This window comes from Chlamydomonas reinhardtii, chromosome 6 (assembly GCF_000002595.2).
Source record: "Chlamydomonas reinhardtii strain CC-503 cw92 mt+ chromosome 6, whole genome shotgun sequence".
In the NCBI taxonomy this organism is placed as follows: domain Eukaryota; kingdom Viridiplantae; phylum Chlorophyta; class Chlorophyceae; order Chlamydomonadales; family Chlamydomonadaceae; genus Chlamydomonas; species Chlamydomonas reinhardtii.
The window spans coordinates 3,712,366-3,732,137 of NC_057009.1; the positions used below are offsets into that span (position 1 = coordinate 3,712,366).

Sequence of the window (19,772 nt, forward strand, 5' to 3'; positions counted from 1 at the left end):
ACTGACACCATACATAACATCCATGCAGTTACGGCTGCTAGCTTTGGGCGTTCGCGCTTCCCGGCCCCCTGTCACCCGGCCTTTCACCTCCGCGACGACTTTGTGCACTCGGCGATGGCTCTATTGGCATGGCAATTGCCTCAGGTTTGCCCCTATGTATCATAAATGATTCCTAGAACATGGGACACCAAAAATGAGAGGGAAGCGGCTTGATGCAAGTTCAGTTCAACCCTGCGGCGAGTAGATTTACGTTCCAACAGAATAATTGAGTTGAGGACGGATGATAAGCAACGTCGCAGTTTCAAAGCTCCTCTTTTGCCCTGTGGCAGCTTTCTGCCGCGATGAGCATTGCCCACAGCCTCGAAGCTTAAAAGCCCCCTCCTGAGCACCTCATCTTCTTCCTTTTGCTAATAGAGCATGATCTGGCGCGCCAAGCGCGTCACCAAGGTGGTGCACGCAGCAACGTCAGATGAAATATTGCTCTGTTGTCGGAGGCCTTATTTTAGTCGCCCGACGCGCCAAGGGTCTTCTATGGGGTACTCCTTATAGGTCTATGCAAAGAAGTCGGGCCGGGGCCTGGTCGCAACTGGGAATTGGGGGCGGTTGCCAGCCGTTGCCGATCACATGGGGCGAGTTGGCCACCCCGCACCCCTGGTTGCAGCGTGAGACGCGGTATTTTGCACTTGCCCGACTCCGAGTGTGTAGGCCACCGGGCACGTGATGGGATGCCATGTGTCATGTGTGTCGTGGGCTCGTGGCCGTACGGCAGCGCTGGTCCCAGGTTGCAGCCAACTGCCAGCGTGATGCTGAGATTGCTGACTGTGCAGTGGCCGAGTGGCGCATGCGGTGTGCGAGGTCCTGCCCAGGGCAGGTCTGGGCCATGGTCCGGGGATGTGTAACACTGGTACACGAGACAACAAAATGTACGCGATTTGTGACAGAAGGCGTAGTTCTACCGGCACCGGTCTGTTGCCGATGAGAGATACAGATACAGATTCCCTACACCAAGTGCACTGCTGCCGCCAAGATCACAAGATGCACCTGTGTCCTGTGATAAGCACCAAAGTACCATGCGCTCAAACTTTCATCCCTGCTGCACAAACTGTCTCAGGGCCGTGGGCTTGCCATACGTTCCGTACCGCAATGGCGCCGTCGCGTCTTTGCCCTGAATCCCAAACTGGGGCCAAGCCCCGCCTCCTCACGCGCCGCTGCACATCACGTCAGGTCATAAACGCGCGTGTTGCCCTCCTACGCCGTGGCCTCGCGCGCTCCGAACATACCAACACCTCCTGCCATGCACACGCGATTCATCGACACGCACACGCCCTCAATCAGGGTAAACCGAGGCTTGGAAACAACATTCAATGCCAGCGCGCAGGCCGCCAACAGCCGCATGCACACCTCGGCCGCAGCCGCCGGAGTCCTGCCAGGGCTGCTTACCCTATGACCGCACCTGCTGGTGCAGTGTCTCTTTCAGCCGAACCCATATCAACCAAGCACGTGTATGGTCAGTGGCAAGCGCTCGAAAGGCTTGGCCGCCCATGCAGAGCGGATACAATTTGCTGCATGTGTCCTCTCTCCTTCCGAAATCCCGAAGCAGCACGAAGGCAGTCTGCACGCGCTTTCACTTCCGTGGCAGAACACGCCACACAGTCAGTCCGGAATCCCGGTCCTCTGCGCAGGCAGTTCGCACGGCTGTCTCTGGCTCACTAACTAGGATACGGTACATGAAAAAGAGAGGAATAATGTACTCGAGAAGAAAGAGGAATAACAGCACACCTATGTGACAAACAATATGCATGATGAAAACGTTGACCCAAAACTGCTGCCTTGGTGCGCCCGCTTTCGGCGGCTGTGACGCAGCGCCGGCGCGTGAAGCCACCTGCACAATGTTGGCAAACACGCTATATGTCAACAGGTTTGTATGATTTTGCGAGTAAGCAGCTCATATTGCCGCAGTGTGAATGCCACTGCGGCAATATGAGCAACCACCTAAGCTACACAGCACACCAGGACAGGCGAGCCTTGGTCGTACGACCAATCCGCGTGCCACGTGCCCCGTCCACCCATGCCGCTTGCGAGCACTTACCCAGGACAGCTCACAACGGCTCAGGTGCATTGCGCCTTGTCATTACAAGTAGGCTGCGGACGGCGTCCACGACGGCGAGCCCAGAAAGTCCTCAGCCCGCGGCGTGCCGCTGAGAAGGCTGGCAAAGGGGTCGTGCCCTGCTGCCTGGCGGGCGGTGGCAGTGCCGCTGGCCTCGAACTTTTCAAGCAGGCGTGCCTTCGCCGCCCTGCACAAGGATAACCGGCATGGGAGGAGTAAACCAGGGCTCGATCAACAACTCTTAAGGGCGGCGACCAGAAACGCAAAAGCAGACCGAAGCAGGTCGCATCAGCGGCAATGCAACAGCCAACAACGACATCACGCCTGCGTGTAACCTTGCCCGCTCACCGGTCGCTGCCTGCCGGCGGGTACAACGTGACCAGCGCCTCGGCGTCCGCGTACAGCCCCAGTCCCGACGTGAACAGTTGCCCGTGCGCCAGGCCCGCCGCGCCCATCCCCGCGCCCGCCACCTCGCCGCCCTGTGACCCGTGCGCGTTGCCCAGCTGCCCCTGGCCGTGCCCGTGGTGCGCCTGGGCGCCCTGGCTGTGGTGCCCGTGGTGCACGTGGCTGCTGATGCCGGCGACGGCCTCGTCGGCCGGGTCGACGGCGGTGGAGGAGGGCAAGAGGCCCAGCTGTTGCGCGAGTGAGTCCAGGCCGGTGCTCCAGGTGGGGCTGCTGAAGTGGTTGCCGAGGGGCAGCGGCAGCAGCGAGGGGCTGGCCAGGCCGCTGGGGCCGTGCAGCAGCCCGCCCGCGTGCTCGAAGGAGGCGGCGTGCGGGTTGGTGTGGTGAAAGGTCGTCGGCGACGTGGGCGAGCCGGCCACCTGTTGAAAGAATGTGGGTTGCATGATACGGAACATCAGAATTTTACACGGCCAGCAAGAGGCGATTATTGCTGGCTGAAGGCTGAGGGCGAGGAGCACGAAGCTGGTTGGCATTCTGGGAGCTGGTGCGCGCCTAGGGCGCATGGATGCCGTTGTGGAGGTGGAAGCACAAGGAGCACCACAACACACTCCCGCGTACACCGACGCACGCAGAGGCGGGCACTCGCACCTTCGGTGTGAATGAAGGTTGCGGCGGCGGGCTGCGCGGGCTCGCCGGCGCACACGAGATGACCATCAACTCCGCGCCACGCTGCAGCTCCTGCTGCTCGTGCTCCCATAGCTCATTGGCCCTGCGTGGAGGCGCGGCGGAATATTGGTTTCTATCTCGCCGATTTGTTTTGGTGGCGGGTCACACTCACTCCGGGATTTGTTGATAGCAGGCGCGGGGACTGCAGGTATTTGCGCACGCTGCATGCACTTCCTAGCCGCTCTCGGCCGTGCTTGCACCCATGCCTAGTGCCACTTCAACGAGGCTTTGCGCCATCGCCGTGGCCACCTCCGTACTCACTTGGCTTGGAGCTGGCGGACGATGAGCAGGAAGCGCTCCGCTGACATGACTGGCTTGCCGCGTTGCTTCATGCACGGCGGGCTGTCCAGCGCCAGCTGTTCTTCATGTTGTCGCTGCTGCTCTCTTTGCTGTTGTTGCTGTTGCTGTTGTAGTTGTAGCTGTTGTTGTTGTGCCGCCCGGCCGCCAGCATTCCGGTGCCGGCCGGCGCTCGACCGTGTTTGCCGCATGGCGGTGACTGCCTCGCGGCCGCTGCGCGGCCCGCCTGGTAGCTGGTCTGGTGTCGAGGTGACGCTGTGGTGGCGCAGCAGAAACTGTCTTCGAGGTTGTCGCCAACGTGTAGCCTTTGGCTGTCTGCGGTCTTGAACAAGGCCAGGCCAGAATCTGGGTGCCGCCTCAGGACGCTGGCTGCGACAGTGGCTGCACCGTTTCGTTCCCCAAAACCCTCCGGCCCGAGAGGACAGCCGCTTATGCCAGGAAAATAAAGCTTTGATCTAAGCTGCGCGAGTTCTACGTTGCCTGAAGCAGGCGCAAGCCTGCACGCTTGTGGGTCGCCTCGCGAAGTTTAAATGTTCCGCGCCAAGCCCTGGAAAGCGCACCCCAAAATGTTGAGCTCTGCGGGCGTGGAATGACATAAGATAGCGGTAACAATGCAAATTTAGTCCAGGAACGGCACTGCCCGCGACGGCGAAGTAAGGGGCGCATGGCCGAGCCCTTGCAAGTCCAGCGCCATCCTGCCTTCTTGCGCCCAACTGCCACCCGCAGACATCTTGTGGGACAACTTGCTGGCAATTCGGCTGGTCGGCGGCAATATCCAGGCCTGTTTGCTGCCAAGCCCCGCCAAAGGGCAACCTAAGCGACACTCTCGCTGTCGCGCGCCCCTGCATCTAACCCATCAGCCCGAGCGACTTTAATACGCATGTACCTTTCAAAACGGCGGCCAGGCAGGGCGGGGGTGCTGGTGAGCGTGCGGGAAACTTCGCGGGTAGAAAGCAAGAAAGTTACAGCTAGCAGTAATGGCTTGTTATACTTGATACTAGAGCTCGTGTTGTACCTGTAACAGTCCACCTTGGGCTTAAATGTGGGCTCTCCGCGGAAGAGCTGCATGCAGACCGATTGAAATTTGGCTCCAAACTCGACCATGACTCTGGGGCTATCGGTGTTACTCCATACCGTTTGTTGATGCTAAATAGACCGCTGCTGCCTCTTGCTGGAACTAGACTAAACTCTCCCGAGCTCGGCTCTTGGCGAACGGGTCGTTGCCATGCACCTTTCACCGTCAGCAGCTCAGCTGCTGTTGCAATTAGGACACAGAGGACTGGGTGGGAGAGCGGTGCGCGCAGTGCGTCACGCACCCAAACTGCCACTTGTGGCGAGGGCCAAGAACAACCAGAAGAATGAGGGCGTGTACTTTGAGTACGAGGCCGTCGACCCGGATGCCTTGGATGAATTCGCTGCGCTTGCTGGTGAGGGCCCGGACCCGCGAGCGGAGAGGTGTTGTGGCGGCTAGCAAACTTCCGCATTTCGCTTCCGCTGGAAGTGGCGCACGCTGAACTAGTGCGTATGCAGCTTTGGGGACGTATGGGCCATTTGGGCAGCGTGAACGCTCGCTGTCGAGGGACTCAGCCACGACTTGAGCACACTTGCGACTAGCGCTGCGTCCCCCCCCCCCCCCCCCCCGGCCCCCCTGTGCGGCAGCACAAAGCAGCCCAGCCCCGTATCGCCCCGCCCGCTGGCGTTCTTCATCTTGCTCCAGAATCATGTACACCTAACCCACCATGCTCAGCCTCTTGACCTTGCCCCCGCTGCACCCCGTGCTATCACGGCCTGGTGACGATGCAGACGAGGAGGAGGAGCAGTACAGCTGGGCGCAACGCAGCCGCGACCAGAAGCGCGCGCTGCAGCAGAAGCACCGGACCATCGAACGCAAGGTGTTGGGCAACAACATGCAGGACGCGGCGGCGGGCCGCAAGGGGCGCAAGGGCGGCAAGCGCAGCGGCAAGGGGCCTGGTAAGCAGGAGCAGGAGAGTGTGCGTATGTGTGTAGCCTGGTTCAGGTGCTGCGCGGGGGCAGCTGCACTGGGTGGTGTGGGCGCAAGCGCATTCAACCCACGCAGGGCGGGCATAAACACTGCCGTTCACACGTCCCACACCACCTGCACCAATGCCCTCAGGCTCGGACGCGGAGAAGCGGCAGGTGGCTGCGGAGGCGGCCGCCGCCGCCGCATCTGACGGCCCCGTCCTGGCTCCCTACAGCCCCGTGGAGACCCCCGCCATGAGGCCCCGAGCCACCACACCCGACGAGCTGCTTTCACGGCCCTCGCCCGCGCCCTCGGTATCGGCTCCCGCCAGCGCGGCCAGTAAGCAGCAGCAGCAGCCAGCTGTGCCGCAGGCGCCTGCGCCTGTGCCTGCGGCGCCGGCAGCTGATGAGGAGGACGGCAACGGTGATGACAGCCGCGTGACGTCCGCCGCCGGTGCCAGCACCAGCGGCTCCAGCGCACCTGCGGCGGCGGCAGGCAGCGGCCGCCGCCAGCGGCTCCTGCAGCGCATGAAGGGCAGCGGCGGAGCCGGCGACGGCGCCGTGCCGCCCAGCCCGGCCCCCGCCCCCGCTCCTACCTCTGCCTCTGTGTCCGCCAGCTCACCACCGCTCTCGCCCACAGCTGCGCCCGCGCCCGCTCCCACACCGGCCCCGGTCGACCCCGCCACGACGGTCGCCGCCGCGGCAGCGGCAGCTGCCGCCGCTGCCGGCCTCGCGCCGCCGTCTCTCGACAATGACCTGCAGCGTCAGCTGGCGGAGCTGGCGGCAGCGCTGCCGGCGGAGGAGGTGCTGCCGCCGGAGGCGCGCGCCGCTCGCTCGCTGCTTGCCTCCATCCTGTCCCCGGACGGCAGCGACGACCGCGAGGCCACCTCGGGTGACGTGGCGGACATGCTGCGCCGCGACATGGATGCGGCTAAGGAGTTCCAGGAGTGGGCGGCGCGCCGCCGCTCCGGCGCGGCCACTGGCGGGGATGCCGCCGCCTCCGGCGGCGGCCTGGAGGAGGAGCTGACGGAGCAGGAGGCTGCGGACATTGCGGCCGCGCTGGCGGATTTGGATCTCGGCGACATGGCCGGCCTGCTGGGCGGTGGTGACGGCGCTGGCGACGGCGCCGATGGCGCGGCTGAGCAGGCGGAGCTGGAGCGGCTGCTAGGCGGCCTGGCGGGCGGCACCGCCGGTGCCGACGGCGCCGAAGGCGACGGCGAGGTTGTGGCGGCGCTGCGGGAGGTGTCGGAGCTGCGCAGCCTCATGGCGGCGCTGGACGCCGACGACTCCGATGCCATGGCGGTCAATGACACCACGGGCACGGAGCTCAGCGACGCGCAGGTGCTGGCGGCGCTGCGCGCGCGCGACCCGGCGCTATACGAGCTGCTGAAGGACGTGCCGGAGTTCGACGCGCTGGGGCTGGATCTGGATCTGGATTTGGACCTGGATCCGGCCTCTGGAAACCTGAGCGAGGCGGAGCTGGCGGAGCTGGAGGCAGAGGCGGCGGAGGCGGCAGCGGCGCGCGGCGGCGAGGAGGAGGAGCTGGAGGCGCTGCTGCGCGACATGCGCGGCATGGGGCTCATGAAGGGTGAGAGCGGGGCGGGAGGAGCTGCCAGGGAGGGCGGCTAGGCGCGACGGGGCGGGGCGGGGCGGGGCGGGCATGGGATTGTGGGGTCATGATGATTAGGCGGTGCTGGGTACTTGCTAGGCAGGCGACGTGCCCTAGTCAGGCATATGTGGGGCGTGCAGCTGTGTAGGTGGCTGGGGCGACCAGAGACATTGCCCCACATTGACCAGACGCATGGGGAGAGGAAAACGCAGTGCCGAACCGCCGCACCCACCCCCCTGCCACGTGCCACCTGCGATGGCCCTGCAGGCGACGGCGGTGCCGACGGCGACGACGCGGCCGGGCTGGGCGACGACGACGAGGACGTTGACGATGATGACGACGACGATGATGAGGGTGACACTCTGGGCGACCTGCTGGAGAGCCTGGGCGAGGACGAGGGGCTGGACCCACGGCAGCGGCTGCAGGCGCAGTACGCCCTGGCGTCCATGTTCAACCAGCCCGCGGACGAGCTGGCAGCCAAGGGCTCGCGCGGCGGGCTAGCTGGCGGCGCAGCGGGCGATGGGGAGGGCGGCAGTGGGGAGGGGGCGGCGCCTTCGGCGCCGGGGAAGGAGCAGCCGCCGCTGCGCGGCACGACGGGCATGGCGCGGCGCGCGGTGGCGGCGGATGACGAGGACGGCGGCGCGGCGCCGCCGCCGATGCTGCCGCGGCCTAAGCCGCGGTCTTCGGGCTGAGCGGCTATGGTGTGGGCGTGAGGATTCAGGAGTTGTGTGGGTTGTGGAGGCGGTGCGGAGGCGGTGCAGGGGATGGGCATGATCCGCACGGGTCAGGTGCGGGCGCGCGGAGGATGGAACAGCCACACATGACAGGGCCGTTGACGGTTTGCTTGGCTCGGCTTCGCAGTCTGGGTAGCACTTGTTCGCGCGTTGGCAGCACTCGTTTGCGGGCTTCCGGTGGGCGTTGTTCAATGGGAGCGTGCTGCGTGCGCGAGCTAGAGCTGAAATGGTAGGATGAACTGGTTCCGCCTGTGTGGCACTGCTGCCAATGCCGATGGACGATGCGGGCCTTCGTCACCTGAAGCCGGCCGTGGCGAGACTCTTGGAAGTTTACAAGGGTAACACACACACACGCACATGCAGTCTGGTGGATGCGTTCCCCACCCAGCAAAGTAAACTAATTCGCTTCTGCCTCAGAATACGCGAAGCCGCCAACACTCCCCTGGCCAGCACCGTGCACCTGCCGACTAAGTTCTCAGCGGCGCCCGTGCTCCGAGCCCTTTCACACCCGCACGCATGCTGGACGCCACTCCACAGAAACAATACCTAGCTAGATCCGGCCTTCCCCTCCAGCACCCAAGGCATGCTGCCTCCTCCAATGCCTCTACCGCGACACACGCCCACACCGTACTCCCCGTGCCCCTGTCCCTGCCTGCTGACCCGCCGGCGCGCCCCTGCCAGCCTGCAGCCGCTCCTCTACTTGGCAGCCTTGTTGTGCGCCTCCGTCGCCTCCGCCGCGGCCTGCCCCAGCACCGCCTCCATCACCGCGCTGAAGTCGGCATCACCCAGCCCCTGCCGCCGCGCCGCGATGTACTGCGCATTGGAGGCGGCGGCCAGCGGCAGCGGCTGGCCCACCTCATCCCTGCGGGGGGAGCAGGAGGCGGCAGAGGAGGAGGAGGCAGATGATGAGGAGGGGCAGGAGGAGGCGGAGCAGGAGGGCAGCGTTGGTCGGCTGGCTAGGAGTAGGTTTGTGCGAGTGAGCCTGTGAGTGACTACCGGCGGGGAATGACAGTGAGCTGCACATGACCGAATTGAGCGCCCGTGCAGCCGTGCTGCCTGACCGCTGACCACCGCACCCCCGCCACGACCCCAGCCCGCACCGTAGCCCACACCGCCGCACGCGCCCGCGGGATCCTCGCCGCACGCCGCCGCGTTCCCTCCCGCCGCCGCCCGCCCGCCCCCGCTTGGTTTACTTGGGACTGGAATGAAGTAACCCCCATTCCCTCCCCCCCCCATCCAAGCTCTCCCGCTCACCCCAGCGCCAGCGCCAGCCGCATGTCCTTCTGCTGGTGCTTGAGCGGGAAGGCGGGGGCGTAGGCGCGCGCCGCCATGGCGGGGCCCTTGAGCGCGAACATGGGCGCGGCGATGGCGCCCAGCCCCACCACATCGATTACGTCCTGCTGCCGCAGGCCCACCTGGTGAGGGAGGGGAAGCGGGGGCGCTGCGAGGTTAGGCAGTGGGAAGGCGGGAGGCGGGCGGTGGGTGGGGTGGGGTGGGGCAGGCGGCGGTTCGTGAGCAGGGGCACGTGGAGTCAGTGACACGGATTCAGCGAGTCCGGGAGAAAGCGGCGGTGCCGTGACAAGCGTACGGCAGTAGGCGCTGGGAGGCGGTACCGCCGGTGCCGCCAGTGCGATCGGCCCAACCCCAGGCACCCCAGGCCTGACGCCGTACCTCAGTCCCCTCCCTCCCGTGCCTCGCTCCCCCCCCCCACCGCTGACGCTCCCAGTGCGCACCTTGTCCGCCAGCGCCAGGCCCTCCGCGAAGGCCGTCATCATGCTGCCCATCACCTGAGGGCGAGGTGGGTGGGGAGCGGGGGTTGGGGTGGGTGGCGTTGATGGTGGGGGAATGAGCACGGAGGACGCCGGCGGGCGGCTGTGTGGCAGCAGGGCTCCGTGTGCTCGAGGCCTCAAGGCCAACCGCTAGAGAGGCTACATTGGAGGTCTCGACTCCCCTCCTGCCGCGCATTTCACTCTCACTCTGTCCCGCTTAATTTACCCGGCTAACAAGAGCTTGGCACCGACTATCCCTCTGGTTCCCTCCCTCCCCCGTCCCTCCCTCGCGCCGCACCGCCCCCCCCCTTCCGCTAACGGCTGGCTTGCCGGGTACTGGGTCTCGGTCTCTTTGGTTTGCAAACGGCTGCCCCCCTCCCGCCCAAACCTCCGCCCCTCCCCCCTCCCACCATGTTGACCACCAGCTTCATGTTGGCTCCGGCGCCCTCCGCCCCCAGGAAGAACTTGGCCTTGCCCATGGCGTCCAGGGGGCCGGACACAGCGTTGAACAGAGCCTGGTCGCCTAGGTGGGTTACATTGTGGGGGGCGGGGGGCGGCAGTGGTTGGGGCGTTTGGTGCGCAGGAGTGAAGGGCGGTGGGCGGGTGTTGGGTGTTGGGAAGTGGTTTGTCAAGGGCTCAGCGTCCACGCCCCAAGCCACTTAATCAGTACCAGTACGGCCCACAGCAAACACAGCTCCGGAAGGGGCCCCGGTGCCTCCCCTGCCTTCCACGCAGCCCCGCCCCGCCCCCCCCCCTTACTTCAAACTTGTGAACTAATCACTCCGTTCTCCATGAACGGCTATCTCCCCTCGGCGATGATGGGACTTACTCGCTGGCTTGGCATACTACCTCCGCCCCGCGCCTACTGCGCTGGCTTGGGCATACTACCTCCGCCCCGCGCCGCGCCGCGCCTACCCGCAGTGAGGAAGATGAGTTTGCCCTGCTCCGCCGGCCCCTTGCTGCCGCTCACGGGCGCCTCCAGGAAGGCGCCGCCGCGCGCCCGCACCGCCGCCGCCACCGCCTGCGAGGTGGCGGCGTCCACTGTGGACACGTCCACATAGCCCTTGCCGGGGGCCATGCCTGAGGCAGGGCGGGGTGGGGATTGGGGTTAGGGGGAGGGCGGCGGGCGCGCGGGAGGAGGGCGGCAGCGGTGGCGAGGGGCTGTAGGTGGGCTATGCGTGCACCCAAACGAACCGAGGGCACGTAAGGCTATGCCGGCTGTCTCTCCCGCCCGCACTCGGCACCCGCCCGCCAGCCCGCCCGCCCCTCGCCCCACCCGCCGCCACGCCGTCCGGCCTGTTGGCCACATCCAGCGCCGCCTCTGGGTCGGACAGCATGGCGAAGGTGTAGGTGGCGGCGGCCGCCACCTCCTGGGGGGTGGAGGCAACCTGCGGGTGGGCGTGAGATTGTGTGTGCGTGTGTGCATACCGGCATGGGCGTATACAGTAGCAGGTGTGCGACTGCGTCTGGGGGAGGAGGTGCGCGTATGAATGCTGTGTCGTCCGCCTTCTGTCGTTCGCGCACAATATTCCACCCACCTTGGCCCCCTCCGCCGCCAGCGCTGCGCACTTGTCGGGGTTGCGGTTCCACACCACCACTTGGTAGCCGGCCTTCAGCAGGTTGCGAGTCTGTGGAGGGCGAGGGAGGGCGAGGCGGCGGCAGAGGCAGTGGGTACTTCGCCTCATGCAAGAGGCATTGGCTGCGATGGTGGTTGATGACTAGGCGGCGGTGCAGCGGCATGTCAAGCCCACCCGGTGACACGCGGCCGCTCCGCCTCTGCAAGATACCTGCGGCCGCGCCACCCTACGCCACCCTGCATCCCAACCCACCATTGCGAGGCCCATGATACCGATGCCAATAAAGCCCAGAGTTGTCTTGCCGGGCGCGGCATCGATCAGGGGCGCCGCCTGAGCGCGGACCGGCACTGCCGCGCGGCGACCGGGCTGGGCCGCCCGACGGAGGAGCGAGGGCTGGGGGCGGGCGGCCAAAGTGGGGCAGCGCGACGCTGCCATCGCGATGGCCGACACGCGCCGTTGGGGGCCGCTGCTGCGGGGGGTCTGAGTTGCCATAAAGGCGCGTGCCTGGCGCTTGGAAGCGCACGCAGCGCGAGCGGTGTTGTGCAGGAGCATTTCTTGGCCTTTTGCTGGTTGACACGTGTAATGTGCGATCAAGCTATGTGCCTGGGTAGCAGTGAGGACTATGAGCACGATACACGCCTGTGGCATGCACAATTGAGGTGCGCGAGTGTAAAATCGTGAAATCGGTTGTTTGCCTGATGACACGCACACCAGAAACAAGCCAACCTTTGCCACGACCAGCATGCATATTCTTAAGAGCTTGTAATCAAGCACAGTGAGAGCCGAGCTGCTGGAACGAGGTGTTTTGGCAAGGCTGTTTTGTTTGCTCCTCTTACTTATTGAAGTACACAACCAAAGTCATGTCGGAGTTATGAACGTCATATTCTTTATACTGGATAATGCAGACAGCAGCGGAAAGAACTACAGCTGAACTGACGAGGCTCGTGACTTCCCCAACTTCTCGTGTTTACAATCGCTAGGAGTAATGATACTGACGCTGGAAATAATTTCACCGAGCGCCAGCCCCTCACGCGGAGAGTGCAATGGCTCCCTTCGCTAGCGCTTGGCGCAGCTGACCGTCACGGAGCAGAAGCGGATGGCATCGCCTTACGTCCAGGGCACTGCGTCCTATGCAACGACTTCATCGCCTTGGAGCCGGGAGCGGCCGGGCCCTGCGGTTCCAGGTGTCGCGCAGCAGGTGGCAGTCGACGGGGTCAGTCTCGCAGCAGCCGGAGCGCCGGGCACCGCGCTGTCTTCGGCTGCGTCCGCAGGCGGTCTGCTGTCGCGTCCCAACAGCTTTAAGGTGCTACACGCGTCTTACGCCGGTGCGCCTGAGGCCGTTAGCTCAGAGCTATACAGCTCAGCAGCCTCTGCAGGCTCCTCCGTGCCGCCACCCGCCTTTGGCCGTGGTGCCGTTGCCGGCGGTGCGGGGGGCAGCGCCGCGCCCCTCTTCTCCACCTCATCCGGCCGCAGCCTCCTATCGCCTGACCACGCCACCGCACATGCCGCCGCCGCCGCCAGCGCCGCGCTGAGCTATGCCCGCGGGCCTTCCCTGGACCGGCCGTCGCCTGGCGGCCCCAACAGCTCGAGCCTGAGCGGCGGCGTAGGCTGTTCTACCGGAACCAGCACAAGCGGGGGAGTCGTGAGCGCATTCAACCACACCCTTGCCCTGGCCACTGGCAACGCCAGCAGCCGGCGCGGCACCGGCTTCGTCCCGCGCGCCGCCAGCCCCAACCCCAGCCCGCTCCTCGCCGCGCGGCCCGCCGCGCCTCCGCCATCACCACCACCACCACCTGCACCAGCACCCGTAGCAGCACCGCCGGCGGCACCGGCACCGCTCAGCACCAGCCACGGCCTCGTGATTAACCTTAGCCTCAGTCCCGCACTCCACTCCGCCACCAGTACGGACGTGCCGCTGGCGTCGCCGGCCAGCCCGCCACCGGTGACGCTGGCATCAGCCTTCCTGCAGGCCCGCACGCACGACGGCGCTTTTGGCGGTGCCAGCGGTGCCGCAGGTGGCGCCAGCGGTGGCTTGACCTCCTCTCCAAGTGCCAGCAACTTCCTTGGCGCCGGCTCCGGTGCTGTTGCTAGTGCCGGCTTCAACGCAGGCGTGGGTGTGGCAGGCTCGAACCTAGCCCTAGGCCTGACCGGCGCCAGCAGCTCCGGCAACCTGGGCCTGCGCACCGCCAGCGAGCGGCGCATCCAGCGGCTGCTGAATAAGATTGATAGCGTGTGTAGCAACCATAGCAACCACAGCAACCATAGCAACCACAGCAACCACAGCAACGATAGCCGCGGCGGCGGCGATGGCGGCGGTGGAGCAAACAGCGCGCACGGTGCCATGGCGGACGTGGGCGGCGCCAGCCGCAGTGACAGCCTGCAGCCGTGGCAAGGTCGGCCGGGGGAGGAGCGGGAGCGTGACCGTGTGGGGCGGGACCGGCGGACGTCAGCGCCCGCGGCTCAGGACCTGGCGACTCTGCTGCAGCTGCTGGCGCCGCATGACGAGTCAGGGGCGGACAGCAGAGGCACTTCGCCGGGCGGCGGCCGCGCGCGCCGCTCGACCGCGGCCAGCGGCGGCTCGCGGCTGCAGGGCGGCCCTAATGAGGCTGTTGCTACTGCTGGTGGCGGGGCTGTTGCTACTGCTGGTGGCGGGGCTGCCTCTGTAACAGCTGCGGGGCCGGGCGGTGTCGGCGCGGCAGCGGCAGCCCGACCGCAGCAGCTGGGGGCCCGCGGTGCGGACGGGCGCAACGCGTCGGAGAGCAGCAGCCGGAGCGTCAGCCGCAGCGGCAGTAGCAGCAGCGGCAGCAGCCGCAGGAGCAGCGGCAGTGGGAGCTCAAGTAGCGACTGGGACGGCGAGGGCGAGGGGCCCGGGGCGCGGCTGCGGCAGCCCCTGCCTGCCGCGGCAGCAGGCACCATGGCCCCACCTGGACGCGACGTCGTGGACGTGACCCTCCGACGCAGGACCTCCAGTCCAGTCGGCAGACACACGTTCACGCCTGCTGCCTCTCCTTTCGCCGCCAAGCCGCGGCCTCAGAGCCCAGGGCAAGCCAGGGGCGGGCCCTCCGGAGGCAGCGCAGCGCCGGCTGGCGCCGGCCGCGGCCCCCATGCAGCGCTGTCGCCGCTCCCGCCCCCGCCGGCGCCTGCCGAAGGCCTGTCGGGACTGGTGGCGCCCCTGCCGTTCATGCGTCTCAGCAGCAGTGCCGTGGGCAGCGAGGTCGGTCAACGCGACGGCGAGGGGGACGTCGATGATGACGACGAGGGCATGCAGCGTGAGCCCAGCGCACGACAGCTGGTGCGACCGCACGGCCGCCGTGCTGCTGGGAAGGAGGAAACGGAGGATAGCGACGAAGGTGACAGGGCAGCAGCGGCGGAGGCAGGGCAGCAGCGGCAGCTGCGAGATGGGCACCACCAGCACCGGCAGCACCAGGGGGAGTTAGACCACCGGCAGGAGGCTGAGCGGGACCGTGAACGGCCGCGGCAGCGTGGTCGCGCTGACCGGGACGGCGGTGGCGGCGGTGGTGGCGGCGGTGGTGGCGGCGGCGGCGGTGGCGGCCCGGCGCCGCCATCGCGCCTGCCGTCCGCGGCTTCGGGGGGTCTGCCGTCGTCACCGTCGAGCGCCGTGACGCTGTCACCTAGCGGAGTGCATGGCACGCATGGAGACGGCGGTGCTGCGGACGGCTCGCCGTCAGGTGGTATAGCGCCGGCGGCGGTTGCAGGAGGCGGAGGCGGAGGGTGCGTTGCTGCCACTGTGGGGCCCGCGGCTGGTGCGGCAGAAGCCCGGCCACGGCCGTCGATTGTGATACCGACGAAAAGCTACGGCCTAGGGCCAGGCGAAGGGGACAAGTGCGCGCGGCCACCAAGCCAACGGAGCAGCGTGGACGGCTTCGCGCGCCGTAGCGTTGATGGTGTTGCCGCCGCGGTGGCAGCACCAGCGGACGCGGCCGGCGCCGCCTTTGCTGCAGCAGCTGGCGGCGTGGCGGCACGGCGGCCAGGCGCCGTCGCCCCTGTCGCCCGCCCCATGGAGGAGCGGTTGACAGCCGCTGCAGCAGCGCCAGCAGCGCCAGCAGCGCCAGCTGTGGTGGGGGCATTGCCTGTGGGAGCAGATGTGCCGCTGTCGCTGCCAGGCAGTCAGCAGGCAGGAGCGCAGGGCGGTGGCTACGGCGATGCCGACGACGACGCCTCCGCTGCCGACAGCAGCACCGGCGCGCCGCCGCCGCGGCAGCGCAGCGCGCCGCAGCAACCATCGCCCTTTGCAGCGCCGCTGCCGGCCAGCGTCGCCCCGGGCCGGTCGCTGCGTGTACGTGGGCCCCGCGGCGGCGACCCGGCTGACTCCTCCTCGGCCTCCTCCGGCCCAGACCTGGCCGCGCGGCCGGGCGCGGGTGGCGCATGTGGCGCAGACCAGCCTGTCGCCACCTCTCCCGTGATGGCGGCGGCGCCCCAGGCGGCACTCACGCTCGCACCCGCACCCGCTGTGGCCGCCGTGACGGCACCGGCTGCCGCAGCCGTGCCGGTAGCCGCCGCCAACGCTGCTGCGCTGGCGCGCACACCATCTGGCCGTGCGCCGCCGCGGCCGCCCGGTGGCGCCGCCTCCCCGGGCATGTACGCCAGTCCCACCACGCCGCCACACCCTGCTGCCGCCGCCGCCGGCTTGTCCGGCCTCAGCCTCGGCCTTGACCGCGCTCAGCGTCATGACGGCGGCGGCGGCGATGACAGCGATGACAGCGGCTGCGTCGAATCCACCGTGTCTGACTCGGACCTGACAATCGTGGCCTACAGCACCGGCCTCAGCGCGCGCATTGACGCGCGGCTGCAGCAGCGCCCGCCCGGTCCGTCGGTTGCGGCTGTGGCTACGGCAGTAGCAGCAGCGGCCACAGCGTCGCGGGGAGCTGCAGCCGCCGCGGGGCACACGCAGTTCGGTGGCGGCGGCGGCTCCCAGCGTTACCTGGCCATGCCTCCGCACGCCGACGCGTTACCGAGCGTGGGTGCAGGTATGGGTGTTGCGGCAGGGGGGCTGCCAGCATCCTCATCCTCCGCGGCGCTCGCGACAGCCGCCACGCTCGTGGCGCTCATTGATGAGGACTTGCACCGCGGCGGCGGTGGCAGCGTGGGAACGGGCATGCGGGGCGGCGGTGGCGGCTCAGGTCGCCGGGCGGAGTCCGCTGGACGCCGGCGCAGCAGCGGCTACCCACCGCTGTTGCAGACGCCGGGCGCGGCCGGCTCGCCTGCAGTGGCGACCGCGGCCGCGCTGCAGCGGCAGCTGTCGCAGCAGCGCCTTAGCGCGCGTGTGGGGCTGCTAGGTGAGCCCTCCGCCGGAGACGTCGGCGCTAGCGCCACGGCTGCTGCCGCCGCGGGCAGTAGCAGCAGCTGGCGCTGGGCGCCAGGCACGGACGCGCTTGCAGTGGCGCGGACTTCCCTGTCAGGGGTTGCTGGTCAGCCGCTGCTGCAGCAGCTCCCGGCCCGCCGCGACAGCAGCCAAGGCCGGCAGCCCAGTATCAACCCCAGCCAGTCGCAACAGCAGCAACAGCTGCAGATGCTACTCAGCTCGCAACCCAACCCACATCACCACCGCCACCATCACCAACACCATCAGCACCACCGCCACCACCGCAGCCATCGCAGGGGCAGCGGCGCCAGCCCGCTCAGCGACGGCGACGGCGGCAGCAGCGACGACGACGGCGGCGCGCTGGCCGCCGGGCGTGTAGGCGCGGGTTATCCCTTAGCTTCCTACAAGTCAATGCGTGACTCGCTCTCCCTGCCTGGAGCTCAGCCCAGTCAGATGTCCGGTGCGGCCATGAGCGCGGCGGCGCTGCCGGCACACCTGCACCCGCCCTTCACGGCGCCCGCCCCCAGCCACGTCAGCAGCCAGCACCGGCTGCTGACGGCAGGGCTGGTGGCGGCAGCCGCCAGCGGCGGCGGCTGCGTCGGCGGCTCGGCCACCGCGTCGGCGGCTGTGAGCGGTGCTGGTGGCGGTGCGGCGCTGGGGAGCATCATGCGGCGTCTGGATGGCCAGCTGGCGGAGGTGCAGGTAGCCACGGTGCCGGGGGCGCCGGCGGGAGCGGGGGCGGGCGGCTCGGCGGCCACGACGGCGTCAGGGGCCGCACCGCTGGCGCTGGCGGCAGGCGGCGCGGGCGCGGCGCCGCAGCTGCTGGGGCGGCAGCTGTCGGGCCGGGTGGCGTTTGGCGGGTTGGTGACGGGGCGTGCGGTCGGCAGCACGAGCGGCGGACTGCTGTTGGGGATGGGCGGCGTGCCGGGGGTGGACGAGGTCCGTGGGGGTTCTGCCGGGGCTGTGGACATAGACATGCTGAAGCGTGACCTTGAGCGCGTGCTGGGCAAGTAGGTTGAGGCACAGGCTGTGTGGTGTAGGGGTGATGTGGGTTGATTTTTAGGGTGAGTTTATGGCTGGAGGGGGTGGTCACCTTGGGAGGCTGTGTGGTGTGGTGGGAGGACGGAGAGCGATCACGGGCGCCAGACCAATACGAATAGGGGTCAACATGTGCGGAAGGAGGTGTACAGGGAGTGGAATGCGCCAGGGCCCGTGGTGCATGGCTGGGAGCGTTGTGGTTGAGGCGGCTCGACTCATTTTCTTCATTCATCGGCACGTATGTGAGAGGCATGTGCGGTGGAAGGCCGAAGGCCAGTCGTGTGTGTGCGCGGTGGCGATGGAATCAACTCAGGAGGGCGCCGCGCGAGGGTGATGCAGCCGGCGGATGGTGGCCGTCGGTTAACCGGGTTCTTCATATAACTCGTGTGCAGCAGGACGAGATTGAAACAGTCAGAATGGCCAATCGGTCAAGGCAAGGCGCAGATTTTTTGGGCTGAGCCCCCTGAGCGAAGCGATCCAGGGGGGGCGAAGCCCCCCAGGATTGCCCCTGTCCGTGCCTGCCTGGTGCCTGCCTGCGTCGACAAAAAGTACCATACTGGCACAAACCGCGAGCGCCACGTATTATTAATTGCTATTCCCTATTGTAGAAAAATAGGCGGCAGGGAAAACTCCGCCGGAGCGAGAAGCGACCTCGTGAGTCCATGGACAGCTTGACTTTCTTCAGTCCGCGAGTATAGCTCTCGGCCCCTAAATATCTTACATCCATGTATCAAAACATGTCGACGACAAGCGTCTTGGGGCAAGAATGTCGAAATTGTTTGCAACAGCCAAACCATGCGTCCCCGAGCCTTGAATGTGTCGCGGCCCGGGATCCCGCGCCCGAGCCCGGCTAGCAATTTGCGGTGCTTGAGTGGGATGTGGGTGAGGTGCATTTGGGATATCATGGACCGTGAAGTGGCGTGGGTAAGGTGGCGTGGCGTGGCGGGGACAGGGCATGTCGGTGCCTCGGCACGGCGTTGGCATAGTGGCCAGTCCCGCTGGATGGGCTTGCAAGGGTGCTGTTCATGTCGCCGGTGCCCATCGTCACATCCCCTTGCGCTACATGGGGCTCAGCCCATTTTCCAGCTGTACAAAGCTGACACCCCTTGTTCCAGATTATAGAGCAGAGGGGGCGGGCAAGGCCACGTGGAGGAGGACAGCGCGGCGCCGCCTTCAAAGCGGCGCCGGCGCGCAGGTTGAGACCTGCCGGTGTTGTCTGGTTAGCGACCTGTGCTGACGAGGATGGCGTAGCGGGCAGTCAGCTGCAGCGGCATGGGTGTTTTCCTTGCTGTCTGGTTGGCCTGCTGCCTGCTGCACTAGTGCTTGATAGCTGGGCGCCACTGGGCACATATGGCGGGCGGTGCCTGTACAAACCGACCCCGGCTATGTCCGGGAGATGAGGCTAGTATCGGAACCTTCGGCCTCAGACGGAGGACGTGGCGTGGCGGCACAGCCCACTTTTCCCTTGCAAGGGAGAGCCACCTTTTCTTGTCTTCATTCATCAATAAGCACGTATGTGAGAGGCATGTGCGGTGGAAGGCCGAAGGCCAGTCGTGTGTGTGCGCGGTGGCGATGGAATCAACTCAGGAGGGCGCCGCGCGAGGGTGATGCAGCCGGCGGATGGTGGCCGTCGGTTAACCGGGTTCTTCATCTAACTCGTGTGCAGCAGGACGAGATTGAAACAGTCAGAATGGCCAATCGGTCAAGGCAAGGCGCAGATTTTTTCCAGATTATAGAGAGGCCAGGCGCAATGTGAGCAGGCCCTGAGTAGGACGTACGTGGCTGAGGACTGGACTGGAGGATGAAGCTGGCCAGTTGACGTTGAGTTGAGTTAGTTAGTTGGGCTGCGCGCACAGCTGGATGGTTGGTCTCTACTGTTCAGTGCGGTTCTTGCGCACGGGCGGGTTCTAGACTGAACGTCTAGCACATTTACGCGCCGGACTTCCACCGGTCCGGTCCGGCGGCCCCTCGATTCTAACTCGAGCCTTTGATGGGGCGCTCTGACGCTTGTGGCTGCTGGGTAAAGCGTAGCCAGGGGGGCTTACGTCCCTTTCTTGGGGTGTGCATGGAGTTGGTGGAATTCAGACCCCTACGCCGTGTGGGGGGTCGGACTGGGTGGAGAGACTCAACCACAACAATGCGTGCGCAATCGGGCTTGTAATAGGCTGTGGCGTGCCAATCGGCCGGACGATGCGTAGCAACAAGTTTGG

General features: G+C 66.6%; 4 protein-coding genes across 4 annotated transcripts; 2 read left to right on the top strand and 2 right to left on the bottom strand.

Annotated features, from left to right (window-relative positions):
* Positions 1-882: 882 nt before the first annotated feature.
* On the bottom strand, positions 883-4,536 carry CHLRE_06g278146v5 (uncharacterized protein). Its single transcript, XM_001697967.2, has 6 exons — positions 4,419-4,536; positions 3,497-4,108; positions 3,158-3,278; positions 2,456-2,928; positions 2,090-2,294; positions 883-1,882 (listed from the first exon to the last, which is right to left on the bottom strand). The coding sequence occupies exons 2-5, from the start codon at positions 3,721-3,723 to the stop codon at positions 2,132-2,134; spliced, it is 984 nt and encodes a 327-aa protein (XP_001698019.2). The 5' UTR covers positions 3,724-4,108; positions 4,419-4,536; the 3' UTR covers positions 883-1,882; positions 2,090-2,131.
* Positions 4,537-4,646: 110 nt separating this feature from the next.
* Positions 4,647-8,158, top strand: CHLRE_06g278147v5 (uncharacterized protein). Its single transcript, XM_043063097.1, has 4 exons — positions 4,647-4,959; positions 5,336-5,503; positions 5,667-7,100; positions 7,389-8,158. The coding sequence occupies exons 1-4, from the start codon at positions 4,758-4,760 to the stop codon at positions 7,811-7,813; spliced, it is 2,229 nt and encodes a 742-aa protein (XP_042923803.1). The 5' UTR covers positions 4,647-4,757; the 3' UTR covers positions 7,814-8,158.
* A 15-nt stretch (positions 8,159-8,173) lies between these two features.
* Positions 8,174-11,856, bottom strand: CHLRE_06g278148v5 (uncharacterized protein). Its single transcript, XM_001697966.2, has 8 exons — positions 11,454-11,856; positions 11,163-11,252; positions 10,901-11,012; positions 10,540-10,704; positions 10,035-10,147; positions 9,589-9,642; positions 9,110-9,270; positions 8,174-8,717 (listed from the first exon to the last, which is right to left on the bottom strand). The coding sequence occupies exons 1-8, from the start codon at positions 11,751-11,753 to the stop codon at positions 8,552-8,554; spliced, it is 1,161 nt and encodes a 386-aa protein (XP_001698018.2). The 5' UTR covers positions 11,754-11,856; the 3' UTR covers positions 8,174-8,551.
* Positions 11,857-11,966: 110 nt separating this feature from the next.
* CHLRE_06g278149v5 (uncharacterized protein) lies at positions 11,967-19,707 on the top strand. The gene has a single exon (XM_043063098.1). It carries the CDS (start codon positions 12,298-12,300, stop codon positions 17,536-17,538), a length of 5,241 nt encoding a protein of 1,746 aa, XP_042923804.1. The 5' UTR covers positions 11,967-12,297; the 3' UTR covers positions 17,539-19,707.
* The last annotated feature ends 65 nt before the right edge of the window (positions 19,708-19,772 follow it).